Raw genomic sequence first — 19,741 nt, 5'->3', positions numbered from 1 at the left:
TTTTTCCCTGAATGTGCAGAGGATGTATAATTTCTTAGTATTTGGCTCTTGGGCTTTCTTAGAAGCATAATATCCGAGATCAGTACACTCAGAAGAAAATAATTGAATTTGGACCTAATTAGGAAAGTTCACAGCTCAGGAAAGATTGATGAGGAAGTGGTGACAGGAAACCGCCTTGAATCAGGGATGCTTTCAGAAAACAGGAGCAGAAACCAAAGCTTTATTCTGGACAGTTACTGTTAGGGAGGTTGTTGGAACAAACACATCTGCTCTTCTTGCAGGTCAACAGCCCCAAGTTGCCACCATGATAATCTTCATTTTCTTCGGTAAGTGAATTATTCTTCTGGTTTATCTGAATTCATAACATCAGTTCTTTGTCAATCAGATGCTGTCTCCAGTCACTTAAATATCAAGCTATCAAAGCTTTATAATATAAAGTATTAATTACAAATTTGTACTCTAACATAGATTGTTACTTTTACAAAAATGTATGCCTACTTTTACTCTATTATAACTCTATAGAAAATGCACAATGTGAGAATTGCATTTACCACTCAGATTTTTTCTTTTATATATATATATATATACTGATCCAGTTACTTCAGGTAATTGATTAGGATTTATAAAATTTACGTATATATTAGAGCCTTTTAGAAATGTAACCTTCTGGTATTTATTTACAAGTTATAAGATGATACATTTCATATTATTATCCATTTTTCTTTTAATTTACATTGAAACAAGATCCATTCAGTTTCCCTGATTTTAGATGTTAATATTTAATAAATAGGAGACAGTTCATAGAGTAACACAACACAACCTCAAATGCTTCACATTTCAATTAATTTTTTAACACAGAGATAAAGTGTGAGCTTATCTCTGTAAAAATAACGTATGCTTAAAGTGGAATCTATGCAGAGCTACTTGGCATACATGTGATAGGAGAAGCTATTATATATTCATCAGCGTGCAGTAGAATCTACAAACTGAATTCAGAAAAAGGGACAGTTATAATTGTAGATAAATATTGATACTTCACTAATTAAAACAAAGCCAGTACATTTTCTGGTTTCTCTCTGCCAGCAGATATTCATGAATAAAGGCATACTTGTGGGCAACAAGAAAACAAAGATGATTATTTCAGATGTGTTGAAAATGAAAAAGAGTCTGAATAGATTTAGTCAAAATTAAGGCAAGAAGGAAAGGAATCTTTTATATATTTATATATTTTCAGGTTTGGCAGATTAAATACTAGTTATTCAAAATTTTGCTCCTTGCACTGATTTCTAAGAATGTTTCCTATTTCTATTATTTATAATAAGGAAAAATCTAGAATACTTTAATCTTTGAAGATCAGGCAGCAATATAATGAGATACACAAAATATATTACAATCTCATTATGCACTCCCCCTGCCCCTGCCATTGAAAACACAGTGACAGTTTCCTGTTTTCAACTTTCATTTCTATATTAACCTTGTCAGTAGATTGCCAGAAATCTTATCTAACACTTAGGGTCAAAATTATGCTATTTGATAGGATTAACCACTATTTCCCATAATGCATTCTTGGGATATTTATTCAGCCTCAATATTTTAAATAAATCTTGTGATGCCAGAAAGTTCTGCAGCCAAAGAAATGTGGGACATAGTGAATTTTTAAAACAAATCATTAAATATCCTAATGAGTCTTATACATCTTTAAGAGGGTGAAAAAATGTGCACTATTCTCCATCTTATTTATTTTTAAATAGAACCTGTTTTTCACTTGGCATTTCAAAAGGATCCTTGAAAACTCCTGTCTTAAATATAGAGCCGCAAATCCTAGTCCACAATGGAGAAGGCTTTGGAAAGTTATTATTTGATTCTTCTGGGCCAAATCCTTGAAGTGGTTTTCCTGCTTGATTCACTATTTCCTCTGAGTGGAAGATGTGAAAAATCATGTAAAACAATCAAATTGAATTTTATATGTGGAAGAAAATAAAACACATTTGGGAAAGATAATATGTAGAATTCATTAATGATCATTGCACTGACATATCAGTGAGATTTTGATAATCTACTCAGGAGACCATCACCTATAAGTTTCTTGAGAGAAGTAGTCCCAAGATATAATGATCAGTGGCAAATAAAGGTGTAACTTCTTATATATTGAGTTTCTGACATAAAATCCTTACTTTAGTATCTTTGGCAAGCTGGAAAGAAACAAGTAACATGGGCACAGAATGGAAGAGGCTCTTTTTCTCTTTCTTCAGGCTTTCTTTTTTAAAAATTTTTTTAACTAATTTATTTTAATTGGAGACTAATTACTTTACAATATTGTATTGGTTTTTGCCATACATTGACATGAATCAGCCATGGGTGTGCATATGTTCCCCATCTTCAGGCTTTCTAAACTAGAATAGAAACTTGGCTAGGTGAGGTTATCCATGAACATACAAAAACAGAAAGCTGATATGTCAATTTCCACTCCAGCCCTCAACAAGAAAAATGTGACCAAGCCACACTCATGAGCCTAATCTCCAAATGCAGTGACTCAGTCAGTAGTACATCATATGATCCAAACAGTTGCCATGGATTCTCCTTAGAAGAGGTTTAGAAAAAGGTAAGATTAAAAAAAAAAAAGATGTTATGGCTTTGCTTGAAGCCTATAACTCTATGCTGTGACAGGTCATTCATAATTACCATCATCTTTTAAAAAATTCAGATAATTTGACTCTGATTAAGACATAGCTTTTAGGTCTCTTGATTACAGCTAATATACTGTCTTTAAAACTCAATTGTAATTTCCATATTTTTCTATGGATTGAGTAAGCAAGTGTCCGTTTGTATGCTTGCAGAATCAGTTTGAATAATTGGTACAATACATTAAATTAACATTGCTACTTCCTTAATACTTTGAAAAATTTGCTGAAACCTTTTCTCTTCTACCCAAAATAACTTGTAAATATCTGGAAGGTGTCATTTTTATTAAATACTATCAGTTATTTATGTATAACTCATCCATAAGCAGCTATTTAAGTTGGTTAAATCAGCATGCATTTATTGAATATATGTAATTCATCATTGCATTGATGATGGGCATACCATTGTGAATTATTCCTAATGCCTGCTGAGTAAAATCCCAGAACCCAGCGATAAAGGCAAACACGTAAATATACACTTTCCTTACAGAGCAATAAATTCTATAGTTGGGAAGGTCCCAAGATGTAGTGAAACAGGCAAGGGATGTTAAATTCAATCTGAATGCAGGAAAGGGGTATTGAATTTAGGAACAATTTCCATAAAATTGGTAGTTATTGTGTTGGGTCCTAAAGGACCAAAAAAGGCTTAGTCCAGAATAAAAAGAAAAGCAGCATCTGGTAGTGACCACACAGTAAATGCTCTGACGTACAAGGCAACATTTAGCATTTGAGAAACTATAAATGCCCGAGGATATCTAGATTGCACATGATGAAGAATATGAGTCACGCTATGAGGACCCATTCAGAGGAGGAAGCAGAGAAATGACGGGACTGGATGGTGCATAAGGCAGAGTAAGGGGTATAAAGAATTTACCTGAATAAGATGAAGGCAGACTGACTATCTGATGAGTTGGTCAGTTCGCAAGATGAGAATCACTGATCTATGTAAGAGTGGATGTGGGAGAGTGAATTGAGGCTAGAAGAGGAACCTATCATGAACCCAAGCTTCCTAGTATGGGTGCCATTGTGGATGGTGGAATTGCTGATGAAACAGGTGGTCCGATATCGATGATAGTATTATACGGAAGTGTGTCTGGAACATTTAGGTGGAGAAAACAGCATCTGTAACTAAAATATTGGAAAATAGCAAGATTGCATTAGATATCTGAGAATCATCAATCTTGAGATTTTAGTTAAAACCATAAGTACATGGAGGTGTCTGTGAAGAGCATGTAAAATGAGAATGAGAAAAGTCTGAGGACAGAACCTAAGCTACAAATACACTTTAACAGAAAAGTAAGAGGATCCTGGGAAGAATGCCATGAGCAGAAAATATCAAATGAAGAAGTAGCAAGAGAATTAGAAGGGAGGGTTGCCAAAAGAAAAAAGTTTCAAGAACAAAGTGACAACAAAATTCCCAAAGATAAAAGCAGGCAAGATGAAGCCTTTAAACTATTAAGTTCATGTTATGGAGATTATTTGGGGGCATTTTTCAGAACAGTTTTAATGGAGCAATAATCATAACAATAAATTATAAACTGAGAAATAAATAGGCAGAAATAAAAAAAGAGGGCAAATACATATGTTTTGTTTAAGAACCTTATAAAAAAGAAACAAATCTATAGCTTGAGGGGAGGTTAAGATCCATCCTAGTTTTTTTAATGACTTAATCACATTTCCATTTTCATAATTCTGGTCTTGATCATTAATAACTTAAGTTTGAAGTAAGTAACTACCATGTCGTCATAGTGCTGTTTCTGTTGTTCTCTTATTGTTGTTATTCAAGCTGTGGGGCTATGCCTGAACAAGTCCACTTCCCAAACCACAGATTGCACGTCTTTAAAAGAGCTCTGCCTACGTGATGCCGATGGTTGTAAACACGCCTGGCGGATAATGGAAGATGCCTGCAATGTGTCAGGTAAAACAAGTTGTTTAAAATGCACTCAAATACCTTCTATTTACTGAGATAAAAAATAGGAGTTGGTCTTTTTATTTTTTCACTCTCCTAGAAAATAAATTTTTCTCTAAACACTTTACTTAAACTTGGTATTCAAGTGATTCACCTTCAGTGACATATTAGTGAATTTATATACCTAAGAGTATTCTTTTAAAAAATTATTTATTTTTGACTGTGCTGGGTCTTTATTGCTGGAATGCACAGTATTTTCCTGTTGTAGAGCATGGGCTCTAGCAAATGGGCTTCAGTGGTTGTGGCACACAGACTTAGTTGCTCATTGCATGTGGAATCTTCTCAGACCGGGGACTGAACCTGTGTCCCCAGCATTGGGAGGCAAATTCTTAACCACTGGACTACCATTACTCAAGAACCTTAATGCGCTGACACTGCAGGCAACTTTATGCAAGGTTTCAGATTATTCTTTTACTTATTTTACAATATATAATGTTATACACATGCCTCTCAAAAACATGGCAACATTTTTTACATAAAATATTTTTTGTTTATATGTTACTATGTCAGTGATAACATAGAAAGATGATGTTTGTGAAAATCAAACACATTATTTGCATGGATGTAATGTGACAACGCTGGGCTGGAAGAAGCACAAGCTGGAATCAAGATTGCTGGGAGAAATATCAATAACCTCAGATATGCAGATGACACCACCCTTATGGCAGAAAGTGATGAGGAACTAAAAAGCTTCTTGATGAAAGTGAAAGAGGAGAGTGAAAAAGTTGGCTTAAAGCTTAACATTCAGAAAACTAAGACCATGGCATCTGGTCCCATCACCTCATGGGAAATAGATGGGGAAACAGTGGAAACAGTGTCAGACTTTAGTTTTTGGGGCTCCAAAATCACTGCAGATGGTGATTGCAGCCATGAAATTAAAAGATGCTTACTCCTTGGAAGGAAAGTTATGACCAACCTAGATAGCATATTAAAAAGCAGAAACATTACTTTGTCAACAAAGGTCCGTCTGGTCAAGGCTATGGTTTTTCCAGTGGCCATGTATGGATGTGAGAGTTGGACTGTGAAGAAAGCTGAGAGCCAAAAAATTGATGTTTTTGAACTGTGGTGTTGGAGAAGACTCTTGAGAGTGCCTTGGACTGCAAGGATATCCACCCAGTCCATCCTGAAGGAGACCAGTCCTGGATGTTCATTGGACTGATGCTGAAGCTGAAACTCCAATACTTTGGCCACCTCATGCGAAGAGTTGACTCATTGGAAAAGACCCTGATGCTGGGAGGAATTGGGGGCGGGAGGAGAAGGGGACGACAGAGGATGAGATGGCTGGATAATATCACCGACTCGATGGGCATGAGTTTGAGTAAACTCCGGGAGCTGGTGATAGACAGGGAGGCCTGGCGTGCTGCGATTCATGGGGTCGCGAAGAGTCGGAACTGAACATGACTTTTATATTCTTTCAACATATATACTCTCTTCTATTACAACTACGTCAAGAGCAAGTTAAAATATATTTTTATTTTTAGTTTGTCCTATATTACAAACATGTGAAGAGAGGCCCAAGGAGTTAGAGAATATGAAGATTAAAAAGTCATTGTCATTTGTTTAAAAGAAAAAAAAATTCTAGCTATATCAAGTAGCTGAATATATGTTCAATGAGAGCATTATTGTAAGACTCGATTCACTAAAAGTAGATAAAAGATTATGTAGGGAATAATATCCTAATGCTATTAGGACAGAACATTTCAAAAAAAGCTTTTTCTAACATGACAAATTTTATCAACTTGTATAATGAGTGTGATAATACCATAAAAACCCAATTAATTTTTGGCATATTCAGTAAGACAAATCCAAAATGAAAAATAAAAGCTATATTTTTTCATGGCTCACTTTATTTCTCCAGCTGCTTCATAGAAGAATAAATTCCGTACTGTTTGGGGCCCTTGTCTATCTGCCCGTGCTCCTTCTACCTTCCAAAGATGTAAGGTGAAGTGTGTTGGATTAAGAGACAAAAACCTATAGTTCTGACAATGGAAAAATTTACAATCTCCCCTATCAGAGCTCCTGTCTAGCCACAAGATCTCAAGGAATTACACAGGATATAGATAAGGAGTGAGATTTCTTCTCTACCCTGCCCTTGAACAGGGTGCATGCGATGTTCAAATGCCAAAGAAAGTTATAGGTCTCTATTCAACATTCTCATTCAGTCAGTTCACTCGCTTAGTCGTGTCTGACTCTTTGCGACCCCATGGACTGCAGCACGCCAGGCCTCCCAGTCCATCGCCAATTCCCAGAGCTTGGTCAAACTCATGTCCATTGAGTCGGATCCAACCATCTCATCCTCTGTCGTCCTCTTCTCCTCCCGCCTTCAATCTTTCCCAGCATCGGCGTCTTTTCAAATGAGTCAATTCTTCGCATCAGGAGGGCAAAGTACTGTAGTTTCAGCTTCAGCATCAGTCCTTCCAGTGATCACTCAGGACTGATCTCCTTTAGGATGGACTGGTTGGATCTCCTTGCAGTCCAAGGGGCTCTCAAGAGTCTTCTCCAACACCACAGTTCAAAAGCAACATTCTCAATACAGTTCAGGAAAAGAATTTCAAAGGCAAATTTTCTCAAATAGCACAATCATTTTAAGATGAGAATAAAAGACAATGACAAAAAAAAATCCATTATTTGTTTTGATAATGAAGCTCCTTGGTATATTTTATATGGTAACTTAAACTGTTGCATTCAGTGTATCATAAATTATAGCACATTTATTGAATTTAGTATACAAATAGCAAGTAATTTTTAGTGAATGGTAAGATTTGCATAATTATACTATGCATGAAGCTGAAATAGAAATATTCTCAAATAGACAAATAAAATGTACTCAAGTAGTTTTATTCAGGAAAAATGAATAAAAGAAAATAGTTGGGTGGATGAATAAGGCTTTCTATATTAAAGCAGAGTATGAAATGTTGGTAATTACAAAAGACGCAATAATATTTACTGAGTACTTTCTAAGTGTCAGGACCACGTCGCTATATGTGATAAATTTAGAGTCACTTGGATGTCTTTTACTATAATCTTGGAATGGCATATAAAATAAAATAGCAGGTTAAGATCAAATAGCTAATAAAATTGCTAAACAGACAAAATAGCTAAAATTACAGAGTATTCTGGTTGCCTCATTTTAAAGGCAGCTTTGATTATTATTAAAGAGCACAAATTGACATTCTAAGTGGGGACAAAGTTCTTTTAAAATACAGAAAGTTTTAGTCTATTTTAGAAAGAAAATACTGGGGTTGAAAACAGTAGAAATAGAGTGGTTTTTTTTTTTTTTGCTTGAAAAGTCAATTATATGAACATGCTGTAGTAACCCCAGATAATTTCACTCTAATAATGAATTACTAAAGTCAAGGTATTAAAAGCTTTGGGTAGGAGGTGCTACCCAAAGTTTTAGCATAGTTTGGGCAGGAGGACTGAAAACTTTTATTCAGATTAATATCTAGAATGTTGTATGTTTGACTGTGAAATCCAGGCAACACCTGCCAGATGAAGGATTCATCCAGCTGTGACCTAAGTATCCAGTCCTTAGCGGAAAGCAATTCACAATTTAAAGATTGTCTCTGTTCTGATGACCTTTACTGCACTATTAACAAATTGCTTGGGAAAAAATGCATCAACGAATCAGGTAATTCATTGTTATGTGAAATGCTTACAGTCACACAAAAGAAAGTACAATGTCAAAAAGAATCACAGCTATGTAGTTTGATGAATTCTTTTGTTTTTTATCTGGTGATTTGATTAGTTCTTCATGTAATTTAAGGTTCTGTGAAGTGTAGGTCTCAGTAAGTATATATTTCTATAATCACTAACCACAATTTCAAGCTTCATTCAACAATAATTCATTAGAATGATAGATTCACTCATTCAGTACCTTTATTTGTGAGGCTCACTATGGCTTTGTACAAGACTTAAATGATAAAAGATAAATAAAGTACCACTTTTCTTGGTAAAGGAAACAAGACCTCTTGAGAAAGATCAAAGTGTAACCACTTACCTAGCATTGTGCTTGCCTTTGCATAGGCACATTTAATTATTTAATATGCATTTATTTACTGCATGCTCAAGGTGTTGGCCTAATGGTGAAGTAAAAATGAAGTCGCTCAGTCGTGTCCGACTCTTTGCCTACCACGCTCCTTCGTCCATGGGATTTTCCAGGCAAGAATACTGGAGTGGGCTGCCACTTCCTTCTGCAGGGGATCTTCCCCACCCAGGGATCGAACCTGGGTCTCCTGCATTGTAGGCAGACGCTTTACCATATGAGCCTCCAGGAAGTCCTGGTGTCATGTGGTGAAATATGTCATATGGTGAAGTAGTGGTATTCAAAATGGTCAGCTCGTGTCTTGAGAGTATGTGCATATTTTCCAAGGGATGAGTGGGATCCAGTAATCTGAAAGTCATCAGCTTCTAGATCTTCAATGTGTCTATGTACACTCCTCCAGAGTGGTTAGGAATACACCTGTTATCACAGAATTCTCACCTTTTCTTTTTCAGAATCACCCTTCCCCCACTTTATAAGAAAGTTTCATCTCTCATCTATCTTAAATGGTCACATAGCCCAACCTCTCCAATTTTTCATAGTATAACTTACTAGACAGTTTCTTATTCCATCATTTTGCCTTTTCCAAAATTTCATATAAATGACATTATATAACATGTAGACTTTTGAGCCACTTTTCCTTTATTTAAAATTATCCATTTGTGATTCACAAAAAGTTGTCCTCTTTTTTGAGGAGTAGCATTCCTCTGTATGGTTTTCCTTGAATTGGTTATTCATTCACCACTGAAAGTCACTGGCATTATTTCCAGATTTGTAGAGATTATAAAACTGCTGTAAATAGTCATACATAATATTTGTACAAATATATTATTTCTCCTCAGTTTTATTTATTTATTTATTATTTATTTATATATAATTTATATAATTTATTATTTCTCCTCAATTATTGGGTCATATAGTAAAGTGTATGTTTAACTTTATAAGAAACTTTCATACTGTATTTCAAATCTGAAGTAACCATAAATGTATGAAAGTTCTGGTTGCTCCACATTCAGGGCAGGACTTGATTTCTGGTTGTTTTTCTGTTTTTGTTTTTGGGGTTTTTTTGACATTTCAAAACATGTTTAATGGTATCACACTAGCATTTTAATTTACACTTAAATAATAATAATGTTGACCATATTTTCATGTGCTTATGTGCCAAAGAAATATATTATTTGGTAAAGTCTCTCTTCAAAATTATGTGGCTTAGGTTATCTGTTTAGGCGTATGATGCATTTTGAGTCAATTTTCATAAGTGATGCAAGTTAACACTCAGGTATGTTCTATTGCCATATGGACATCTAACTGTTCCATCACATTTGTTGAAGATATTTTCAGTTTCCACTTTCTCAAAAGATCACTGGGCTGTATACTAGTGGCTGTCCTCCCAGTTTTCCCAATCTGTCCCAATGATGTCTGTATCTCTATACTTTTGCCAATGTTCCAGTCTAATTTATTGCAGTTTCATGAGATGTCTTGAAAGCAAGTTGTGTAATTCCTATCATTTTTTTCTTTTAAGAAATTGAATTTTAAAGATATTTGTTGGATTTATGTTGAATTTTTGTTTTTGTTTGCATTTTATTCTTTATTGTAGTTTCTGTCTCTCTAAGTTGCTCTTAATATTCCCAAATTGTCCTTTAAACAACTTGAAGGAGTTATGATGGTGTCATTTTCTTGTTCAGGTACTAGAAATTCATGTCCTTTTCTCTCTTTTTGTCTCTATCTCTCTGTATTTCCCTCGCTCTCTTTTCTCTCAATTTCTCTCTCAGTTTTGCTCTACGTTATTTTGTTGTTGTTGTTGCATTTGATTTGAGTTGAAATTATTGATTTGACTCATCACTCTTGGTTTCTTAAGATGAAATCTTATATCACTGATTTGAGACTTCTTTTCTTATTTAAACATCTCCTTACATAAATTTCCTTCCAAGTGGTGTTTTAGTTACAGCCACTAATTTTAAATTAAATAAAAATATGTTTTCATTTTTATTCAGTTCAAAATAGTTTCTTATTTTACTGCAGACTTCATCTTTGATTCAAGTTTTATTCATAATACCATTGTTTAGTTTCCAAATGTTTGAGTATTCCTTAGATACCTTTGTTATTCATCTCTAATTCCAATAGCGTTATAGAACATATTTTGTATGATCTCAATTCTTATTTAAAATGATAATTGCTAAATATCACCTATACAATGTGATACACATAAGATGACACTTACTTGAGGTTATAGAGAAGAAATAAGTGTTCGTTGGTGGCTCACATGGTAAAGCGTCTGCCTGCAATGTGGGAGACCTGGGTTCGATCCCTGGGTTGGGAAGAACCCCTGGATAAGGAAATGGCAACCAGCTCCAGTATTCTTGCCTGGAGAATCCCATAGACGGAGGAGCCTGGTAGGCTATAGTCCATGGGGTCACAAAGATTTGGACACGACTGAGCGACTTCATTTGATTTTTTGTTTTTTTTTTCCGAATGGTGTCTCAGAAGCCTTCAAAGAAGAAATGACAGACTTGGGCCTTTTAGGGTGAATTGGACTCCTTGGGCAGATGAAATAAAATGATATTCCAGACAGAGGAAATAGAATGAAGCAGGAGACATTGGGTAGAAACACATTCCTGATTAGGCTGGATTATAGAACAGAGGAGTCAGGAGATGATACTGGAAAGAAATCAGACTTTTGAGGAACTACTAATGCATTTTGGACAGAAGAATCTGGAATCAGTATTTTTCAGGACTCCATTGGGGGTGGTTTAGAGGATGGAACGGAGGTAGGGTAAGATGCAGGCCAAGGATAAGAGCCAACAAAAAGATTTGGGAGCAATGTGACGCGTGCCTAAACTTCTGCACTGGTGCTGAGGACTGCAAGAAGAGATGCTTAAGAAATGCTTATGACTCATAATCGGTGAGAATTGGCTACCACTGGATATGAGGAGTGTGGAATGTTGTTAAATGTGTGATACAAGTTGCTGGCTTGGGACAAGGGTATCACTCTATATGGAGACAGGGCTGAAAGACAACAGTGGTGAATTATATTTGGAGAGTTTGCACAGAGGTGGCACACTTTGGCATATTTGTGTTAGGAATGTTAGTATTTTGCTTTACATTTCACATGATGAATATATAGTTTAGAAAAAGCAATGATGGAGCATTTGGCTGGCATTTGGAAACATGCATCTTGCATTGAGTACATGCAAGATTTGTGAGTCAGTGATTTGTAAAAAGCAGATACAAGCATGCATGAGGATAAGACTGGCCAGAAAAAGATGTGAAGTGAGAACATAAGTATTTTCGTAATATTGTCATGACCTAGTTGAAGAAATCATAGGGAAGATTTTAAAGACAGAAAAAAAAAAAAAAAAAAGAACACAGGAAGAATTTTCAAGCCAATGACAGAGAAAGACATAGAGAAAATAATCACCAGTAAATGCAGAGAAGTAAATAAGACAGAGACTAAAATGGCATTAGTTAGCTAATGAGAAGTCCTTTTCTAGTTTTAGATTGAAGTATGCTGAAACAAACGTATATAGAAATACTAAAATTATTTGTTGACTTTTGTTTCAAGATGGTAGGACTAGTTCATTTATATCTCAATAACCATTTCTATCAGACCAAGCTGCAACAAAATATAGATACCAAAATACAGGTACATACAAATTGAGAGCACTTAAGTTGAAATCAGTCCCCATTTTTGAATCATTTTTTCCACAATAGATACTTATTAAATGCTACTCTGAGGTAGTATTGATAAAGCAAGGATACAGAAGCCCTGCACAGAGGACCTGAATGATGTTACAAATGCACTTCATGATGGACCTGCTCTGACTGTGGTCTTTACACAGAGCATTAACTGCTTGCTTGTAATTCAGCTTAGATTGAAAAAGGAAGTGACAATTGAAATCTTATTGTTTCATGTCAACTGCAGCATCTTCCACCAACTCTTTCATCATCACTCCATCAGGATATGATCTTTCTCTCTCTCCCCCTCTTTTGCATTTCCAAAATATTTCTCAACATAACAGACATGTACTTTTCTGTTCTTTATTATAGATTATAAGCTTATTGAGCAAATCAGTTTTATATTTTTTCTTTTTTTTCTTAATATGACAAATATTCAAAAGAGTGTCTGATATCTAGTAACTGATCAATAAATATATAATTAATTTGTAAACATATTTTGAACATCTAAATCATGTATTCATTCATAAAATACTGATTATTCAGTTAATAGGTATAGATATTAAGCACTGGAGGGGGGATATAACGATAGGTTAAGAGAGTCCTTGCTCTTGGTTAGCTAAAAACACAGCAGAGTAAAATTGACATTTAGCCTGATTATTTCATTTAGCTTAGATTAAATATTAAAAAATATATAATTGCCAACATAATGTAACAAATTATGTATAGATGGCATTAATTCATACACATCCCATATGCAAACTTGCATATACTGTCCAAAAGGGGTAAGAGAGATGGTTCTGTGTTCCAGGAGATAAATCTCATGTAAATAATTATAACAATTCATGTTAGCTGTTATTTGATAAATGTGTAAAACTCTACTGCAGTGTGTGTTTCAAAAAACATGCAGTAAAGAGTCTGTACTCTGAACAGTGCTTCTAAGAGTGCCCTGGTAGTCTTTAAGAAAGCATTTTATGTTATGAAGTTGATAATAATATCTTTAACTTGCATGCATGTGTGCATGCTAAGTTGCTTTAGTTCAGTTTAGCTCAGTTTAATTCATTTCAGTCACTCAGTCGTGTCCAACTCTTTTTGACACCATGGACTGCAGCATGCCAGGCCTCCCTATCCATCAACAACTCCTGGAGTTTACCCAAACTCATGCCCATTGAGTCGGTGATGCCATCGAACCATCTCATCCTCGGTCATTCCCTTCTCCTCCTGCCCTCAATCTTTCCCAGCATCAGGGTCTTTTCAAAGGAGTCAGCTCTTCCCATCAGGAGGCCAAAGTATTGGACTTTCAGCTTCAGTATCAGTCCTTCAAATGAACACCCAGGACTGATCTCCTTTAGGATGGACTGGTTGGATCTCCTTGCAGTCCAAGGGACTCTCAAGAGTCTTCTCCAGCACCACAGTTGAAAAGCAAAAGCATCAATTCTTCAGCGCTCAGCTTTCTTTATAGTCCAACTCTCACATCCATACATGACTACTGGAAAAACCATAGCCTTGACTAGACAGACCTTTGTTGGCAAAGTAATGTCTCTGCTTTTTAATATGTTGTCTAGGTTGGTCATAACTTTCCTTCCAAGGAGTAAGCATCTTTTGATTTCATGGCTGCAATCACCATCTGCAGTGATTTTGGGGCCCAAAAAAATAAAGTCTGACACTGTTTCCACTGTTTCCCCATCTATTTCCCATGAAGTGATGGGACCAGATGCCATAATCTTAGTTTTCTGAATGCTGAGTTTAAGCCAACTTTTTCACTCTCCTCTTTCACTTTCATCAAGAGGCTCTTTAGTTCTTCTCCACTTTCTGCCATAAGGGTGGTGTCATTTGCGTATCTGAGGTTATTGATATTTCTCTGGGCAATCTTGATTCCAGCTTGTGCTTATTCCAGCCCAGCGTTTCTCATGATGTACTCTGCATATAAGTTAAATAAGCAGGGTGACAATATACAGCCTTGACATACTCCTTTTCCTATTTGGAACCAGCCTGTTGTTCCATGTCCAGTTCTAACTGTTGCTTCCTGACCTACATACAGGTTTCTCAAGAGGCAGGTCAGGTAGTCTGGTATTCCCATCTCTTGAAGAATTTTCCACAGTTTATTGTGATCCATACAGTCAAAGGCTTTGGCATAGTCAATAAAGCAGAAATATATGGTTTTCTTTTTTTTTTTTTTGGAACTCTCTTGCTTTTTTGATGATCCAACAGATGTTGGCAATTTGATCTCTGGTTCCTCTGTTTTTTCTAAATCCAGGTTGGATATCTGGAAATTCATGGTTCAGGTATGGCTGAAGCCTGGCTTGGGGAATTTTGAGCATTACTTTACTAGCATGTGAGATGAGTGCAATTGTGTGGTAGTTTGAACATTCTCTGGGATTGCCTTTCTTTGGAATTGGAATGAAAACTGACCTTTTCCAGTCCTGTAGCCACTGCTGAGTTTTCCAAATTTGCTGGCATATTGAGTGCAGCACTTTTACAGCATCATCTTTTAGGATTTGAAATAGCTCCACTGGAATTCCATCACCTCCACTAGCTTTGTTCATAGTGATGCTTCCTAAAGCCCACTTGACTTCACATTCTAGGATGTCTGGCTCTAGGTAAGTGATCACAACATTGTGATTATCTGGGTCATGAAGATCTTTTTTGTGCAGTTCTTCTGTGTATTCTTGCCACCTCTTCTTAATATCTCCTGCTTCTGTTAGGTCCATACCATTTCTGTCCTTTATTGAGCCCACCTTTGCATGAAATGTCCCTTTGTATCACTAATTTTCTTGAAGAGATCTCTAGTCTTTCCCATTCTATTGTTTCCCTCTATTTCTTTTCACTGATCAGTAAGGAAGGCTTTCTTATTTCTTCTTGCTATTCTTTGGAACTCTGCAATCAAATAGGTATATCTTTTCTCCTTTGCTTTTCACTTCTCCTCTTTTCACAGCTATTTGTAAGGCCTCTTCAGGCAGCCATTTTGCCTTTTTGCATTTCTTTTTCTTGGGGATGGTCTTGATCCCTGTCTGCTGTAAGTTGCTTCAGTTGTGTTCAACTCTGTGTGACCCTATGTACTGTAGGGTCAAGAAATTGTTCATTGTGGAGATCCACATGAAGGACCTCAGACGGAGGATGAGACATTTTAGAGGTAGGTGATATACTACTGAGACCTTAGGTTAAGTAAAGATTCTTACACTGAGGTGGTTTTTATCTTCTTCCTATAAAGTTTATATAATTATGCATTGATTGGAATTCTCTCATAGAACATACACTCTCTATGAGGGCTATAACTTCCAAGGAGTGGAAATTGGTTCTTAGGGGTGGGCAGGAAACCTCTCACATGTATAAAGCACAGATACACATATAGCCCCTGAAAAGATACACGATAAAGCTGTGGAATTAAAAATCATGAGGGGGTAAGAGCATTAGGAAAAAACTGTCTAAAAAAGGCTTCTTAAAGGGGAAATAATAAAAAACTGTGCAGAAACACTTTAGTATAGGTATATTTCTGGGAGGAAATAGAAACACACAAAGTTTATACAAAGAGAATAATGGATGGCAGCTCAGCCGGTAAAGAATCTGCCTATAATGTGGGAGACCCAGGTTCAATCCCTGGGCTGAGATCCCTTGGAGAAGGAAATAGCAACCCACTCCAGTATTCTTGCTTGGAAAACCACATGGACAGAGGAGCCTGAAGGGCTACAGTTCATAGGGTCACGTAGAGTCAGACACGACAGAGAGATTAACACCTGGGCTTTTCCTAAGCATTGTAAGTTACAATGATTTCTACCAATCATCATCAAATGTAATGAAAAGACAGAAGGAAATCATGAGGATGAAATAGGAAAAGAAGTTGAGCATTACCATTATGTTTTGTTACATAAACTATAAATAATCATTATTTTTTATTTCAAACTTTTTAAAATATCAAAGTCATTTGTAATAACTGTCTTGAAATAATGTCTTCAGTGGTTTTTGAAAGACAGTAGAATATTTATAAAATATGTCTACACACTTTTTAGGAAACATTAAAATGGCTTTAAATGAGCTTATTTAAATTTAAACTAAATGAGCTTTATTTAATTTTAGTCATTTTTAAAAATATAGAAGAATCAGCACTGTCCTCAAATTTGGCTTCACAATCAAACATCACAGAGTGGCTCCATGAGAAAGAGACATCATTAACAATGGGAAAAAAGAGCGACTGCATCATGGCAGCACGTATCTGCCAGGAATCTGAACACTGTGCCCTTTTGTATGAGAGTTTCAAGAAAACCTGCAGAAGGGAATCAGAACAATGCAAGACCCTTGATGGAAGCTACCTCTGTGCAACGTTGAGAGAAAGTCTGCAAGAAACAATCTTGCGGAATTGTCAGTGCAGTGACCCTTCGAAAGCAGAGTGCACTGAAATTTGGAAAAGCTTGTCTGAGGACATTTGCGTAAAGGATGCTCAAATAAACCCAGTTCCATCCTTCACTGAAGACAGTGAAAATGAACTCAATGTGGGCATTGTTTCAGGTCAGTATTAAAGGGAAGAATTTTAGCATCTTAAGTATAATCACAAGTGCCAACTGACTAAAGAGTAATTTCTGATTCCAGCTCTGTCATTTCTGCCTGTGTTTGTCACAGAAAGTGAAATTAAAAAAAAAAAAATACTATGACTATATCTAAAAGAGATTATGAAGAAAGAGGGAAATGCCAAAATGTTTTAAAATAATGTGAGTTTTATTCATCGATTCATTGAACAAGTACTTATAAGACAGTGAAAATGTGCTAAGTCCTAAGTCTAGTTGATTAAAAAAAACAATGCAGTAACAATAACACTGCCCTTCATTTTTAAAACTTGTTGTTTTTAAGGGATTTAAAAATTTTTTAAAAAATAGATAATATAGTAAGGGATGACTATTTATTTATTTAACAGATATTGCTTTGATGCTTACCATGTCCTTGGCTGTGTTCTAAGACCTGGGGAAAAAACAGTTAACAAAGCAAACAAAAATCACAAACACACACACAAATCATTGTTCTCTAGGACCTTATATTCTTAACTGAGGAGTGTCTTGGTTAGCTTCTTTGGAAACAGACTCTGAGACAGAGGTTTGCATACAAAATAGTATTAGGCTGGGGGCTCAAGAACAAAATCTAGGATGAAGTGGGAAAAGCAGGATTAGGGGGTGGGAAAAATTGACATGCAAGGCAATGACCACAGCAAACTTCGTTGACTTCACAAGAAGTTTAGCCCTGGAATGGCCCTTTAGAGATGCTGCCTCTTTGAGCCCCTCATCTGAACTAGTCCTTAGATAGGAGCTGTCCCCTGGGAAAGTCTGTCCCCCTGGGTGTGGCAGCTTCCTTTGGATGGGGCACTGCTGGACGAAGACCAGCAGCTGGGGAAGTGAGTACCAAGATCATCAAAGCGGGGATCTTGTTGTAGGCTGTAACATTCAGTAAAAGCATATTAATAAGATAAAAGATTTGGAGGGTATATTTTAAATGGTATGACGGAATGAGTGCTACCAAAGGGGAAATATGGTGGGATGGGGCCATAAATGAGGAGGTTGGGATTAACATACACTACTATAGATGAAATAAGTAACCAACAAGTACCTACTGTGTAGCACAGGGAACTCTCCCCAAAATTCTGTAAGAATCTATGTGGAAAAGGAACCTGGAAAAGAATCACTATGTGTATATGTATAACTGAATCACTTTGCTGTACACTGAAATTAATACAATGTTGTAAATTAACTATACTCCAATAAAATATAAAACATAAATTAAATTTAAAAAAATAAGCAGTATGAATGCTAAGGAGGAAAATAATACAGGTAGGGGAAAAAGGAAGTCTGAGTGGGTGGTTTGTAATTTTAATAGGATGGCCAGGAAGTCATTCTGAAGAAATTAATGTTTGAGTAAAGACAGAAAGAGGCAAGGGATGAGTCATGTGGGTATTTTAGGAAAGAGCACTTCAGGCAGCAGAAATAGCTCAAGGTGAGCTGGGCATGGTCTGGAAGCTTGAGGAGGCGCAAAGATGACAGTAGGGGTAGAGATGAGAGAGCAGGGGATGAGATGCCGAGATGAGACCAGGAATAAAATAGGGGCAGGATCGTGAAAGGCTTTGTGGGTTTCAAAACCTTTGGCTCTTACTCTTAGTGATACAGGAAACCACTGAAGGGTTTGAGCCAGGGGAATGTCATGGTCTGATGTATATGTTTAAGAGGAAAACTCTGGATTTTGTGTTGACAATTGACTGAAGAGAAGCAAATGCCCAAGTAGGAAGACCAATTAGGAAGTTTATATAATGATGCAGCAAAAAGATAATGGTTGATGGGACAGTGTGGACAACTGTCAGACTCTTGGTATGCTTGATATGAGTGGATCATGTGGGGCTGCGAGGAAAAAATATAATCAATATTGATTCCAAGGTCCTGAATAATTAGAAAGGATGTGGTTGCCATTATTTTCATTTACTAACATGGGAACAACTATAGGAAGAAGAGGTTTTGGGAGTGAGACAGAGGAGAGGTCAGGAGTCAGTCTGGGATGTGGTCAGTGTGAAATGTCTACTAGATACCCATGTGGAGATATCAAGTAGACAGCTCTCAGTATGGAACTGAAGCCTAAATGCTTTGCATGACACATAGGAGTGAGATCTGTGCAGCCGGAGGTCTGCACAGGTCTAAATCAGGAGGTCACTCACTGATGGATGGCAAATGGGATCATGGCAGTAGATGAGGTCAATAGAGAAATGCATGGTGTCTTGGACTAGAGAAGGAGAAGGGTGAGAAGATAGCAGAGTCGGCGTATCAATATGAGTGGATCAAGAAGAGGGAACACTGTGTTTTTAAATTACGGTATAGTTGCTTTACAATGGTGTGTTAGCTTCTGCTGTACAATGAAATGAATCAGCTACCAACCCCGTCCCATCCATCTGGGTCACCATGGAACACCAAACTAAGGTCCCCAAGCTACAGAGCAGCTTCCCACCAGCCATCTGTTTTACATATGTTAATGTACATACATCAATCCCAATCTCTCCATTTATCCCTCCTTGCCGCATGTCCACATGACTGTTCTCTATGTCTATGTCTCTATTCCTACCTTGTAAATGGGTTCATCTGTACCATTTTTCCAGAGTCCACATATATGCGTTAATACAGAATATTTCTTTTTTTCTTTCCATCTTACTTCACTCTACATGACAGACTCTAGTCCATCCACATTTCTACAGATGCCCCAATTTTGATCTTTTTAATGGCTGAGTAATCTTCCATTGTATATATGTACAATCACAATGAAGAACAGTATGGAGGTTCCTTAAGAAACTAAAAATAGAACTACCATATGACAAACAATCCCACTTCTGGGCGTATACCCTGAGAAAACCATAAT

The 19,741-nt window shown here is 36.4% G+C and overlaps 1 protein-coding gene across 1 annotated transcript in view; it reads left to right on the top strand.

Moving 5' to 3' along the window:
* Window positions 1-243: 243 nt before the first annotated feature.
* Window positions 244-19,741, top strand: part of GFRAL (GDNF family receptor alpha like) — a 73,870-nt gene continuing 54,372 nt past the window's right edge. Inside the window, exons 1-3 of the mRNA XM_043449504.1 lie at window positions 244-326; window positions 4,468-4,599; window positions 8,123-8,281. Coding sequence (XP_043305439.1) covers window positions 305-326; window positions 4,468-4,599; window positions 8,123-8,281 — 313 coding nt within the window. The 5' untranslated portion in view covers window positions 244-304. The remainder of the gene's footprint in view (window positions 327-4,467; window positions 4,600-8,122; window positions 8,282-19,741) is intronic.

Source organism: Cervus canadensis, chromosome 28 (genome assembly GCF_019320065.1).
Source record: "Cervus canadensis isolate Bull #8, Minnesota chromosome 28, ASM1932006v1, whole genome shotgun sequence".
Lineage (NCBI taxonomy): Eukaryota > Metazoa > Chordata > Mammalia > Artiodactyla > Cervidae > Cervus > Cervus canadensis.
Note: the sequence above shows the minus strand (reverse complement) of the source record. Positions and strands in the feature narration are given on the sequence as shown.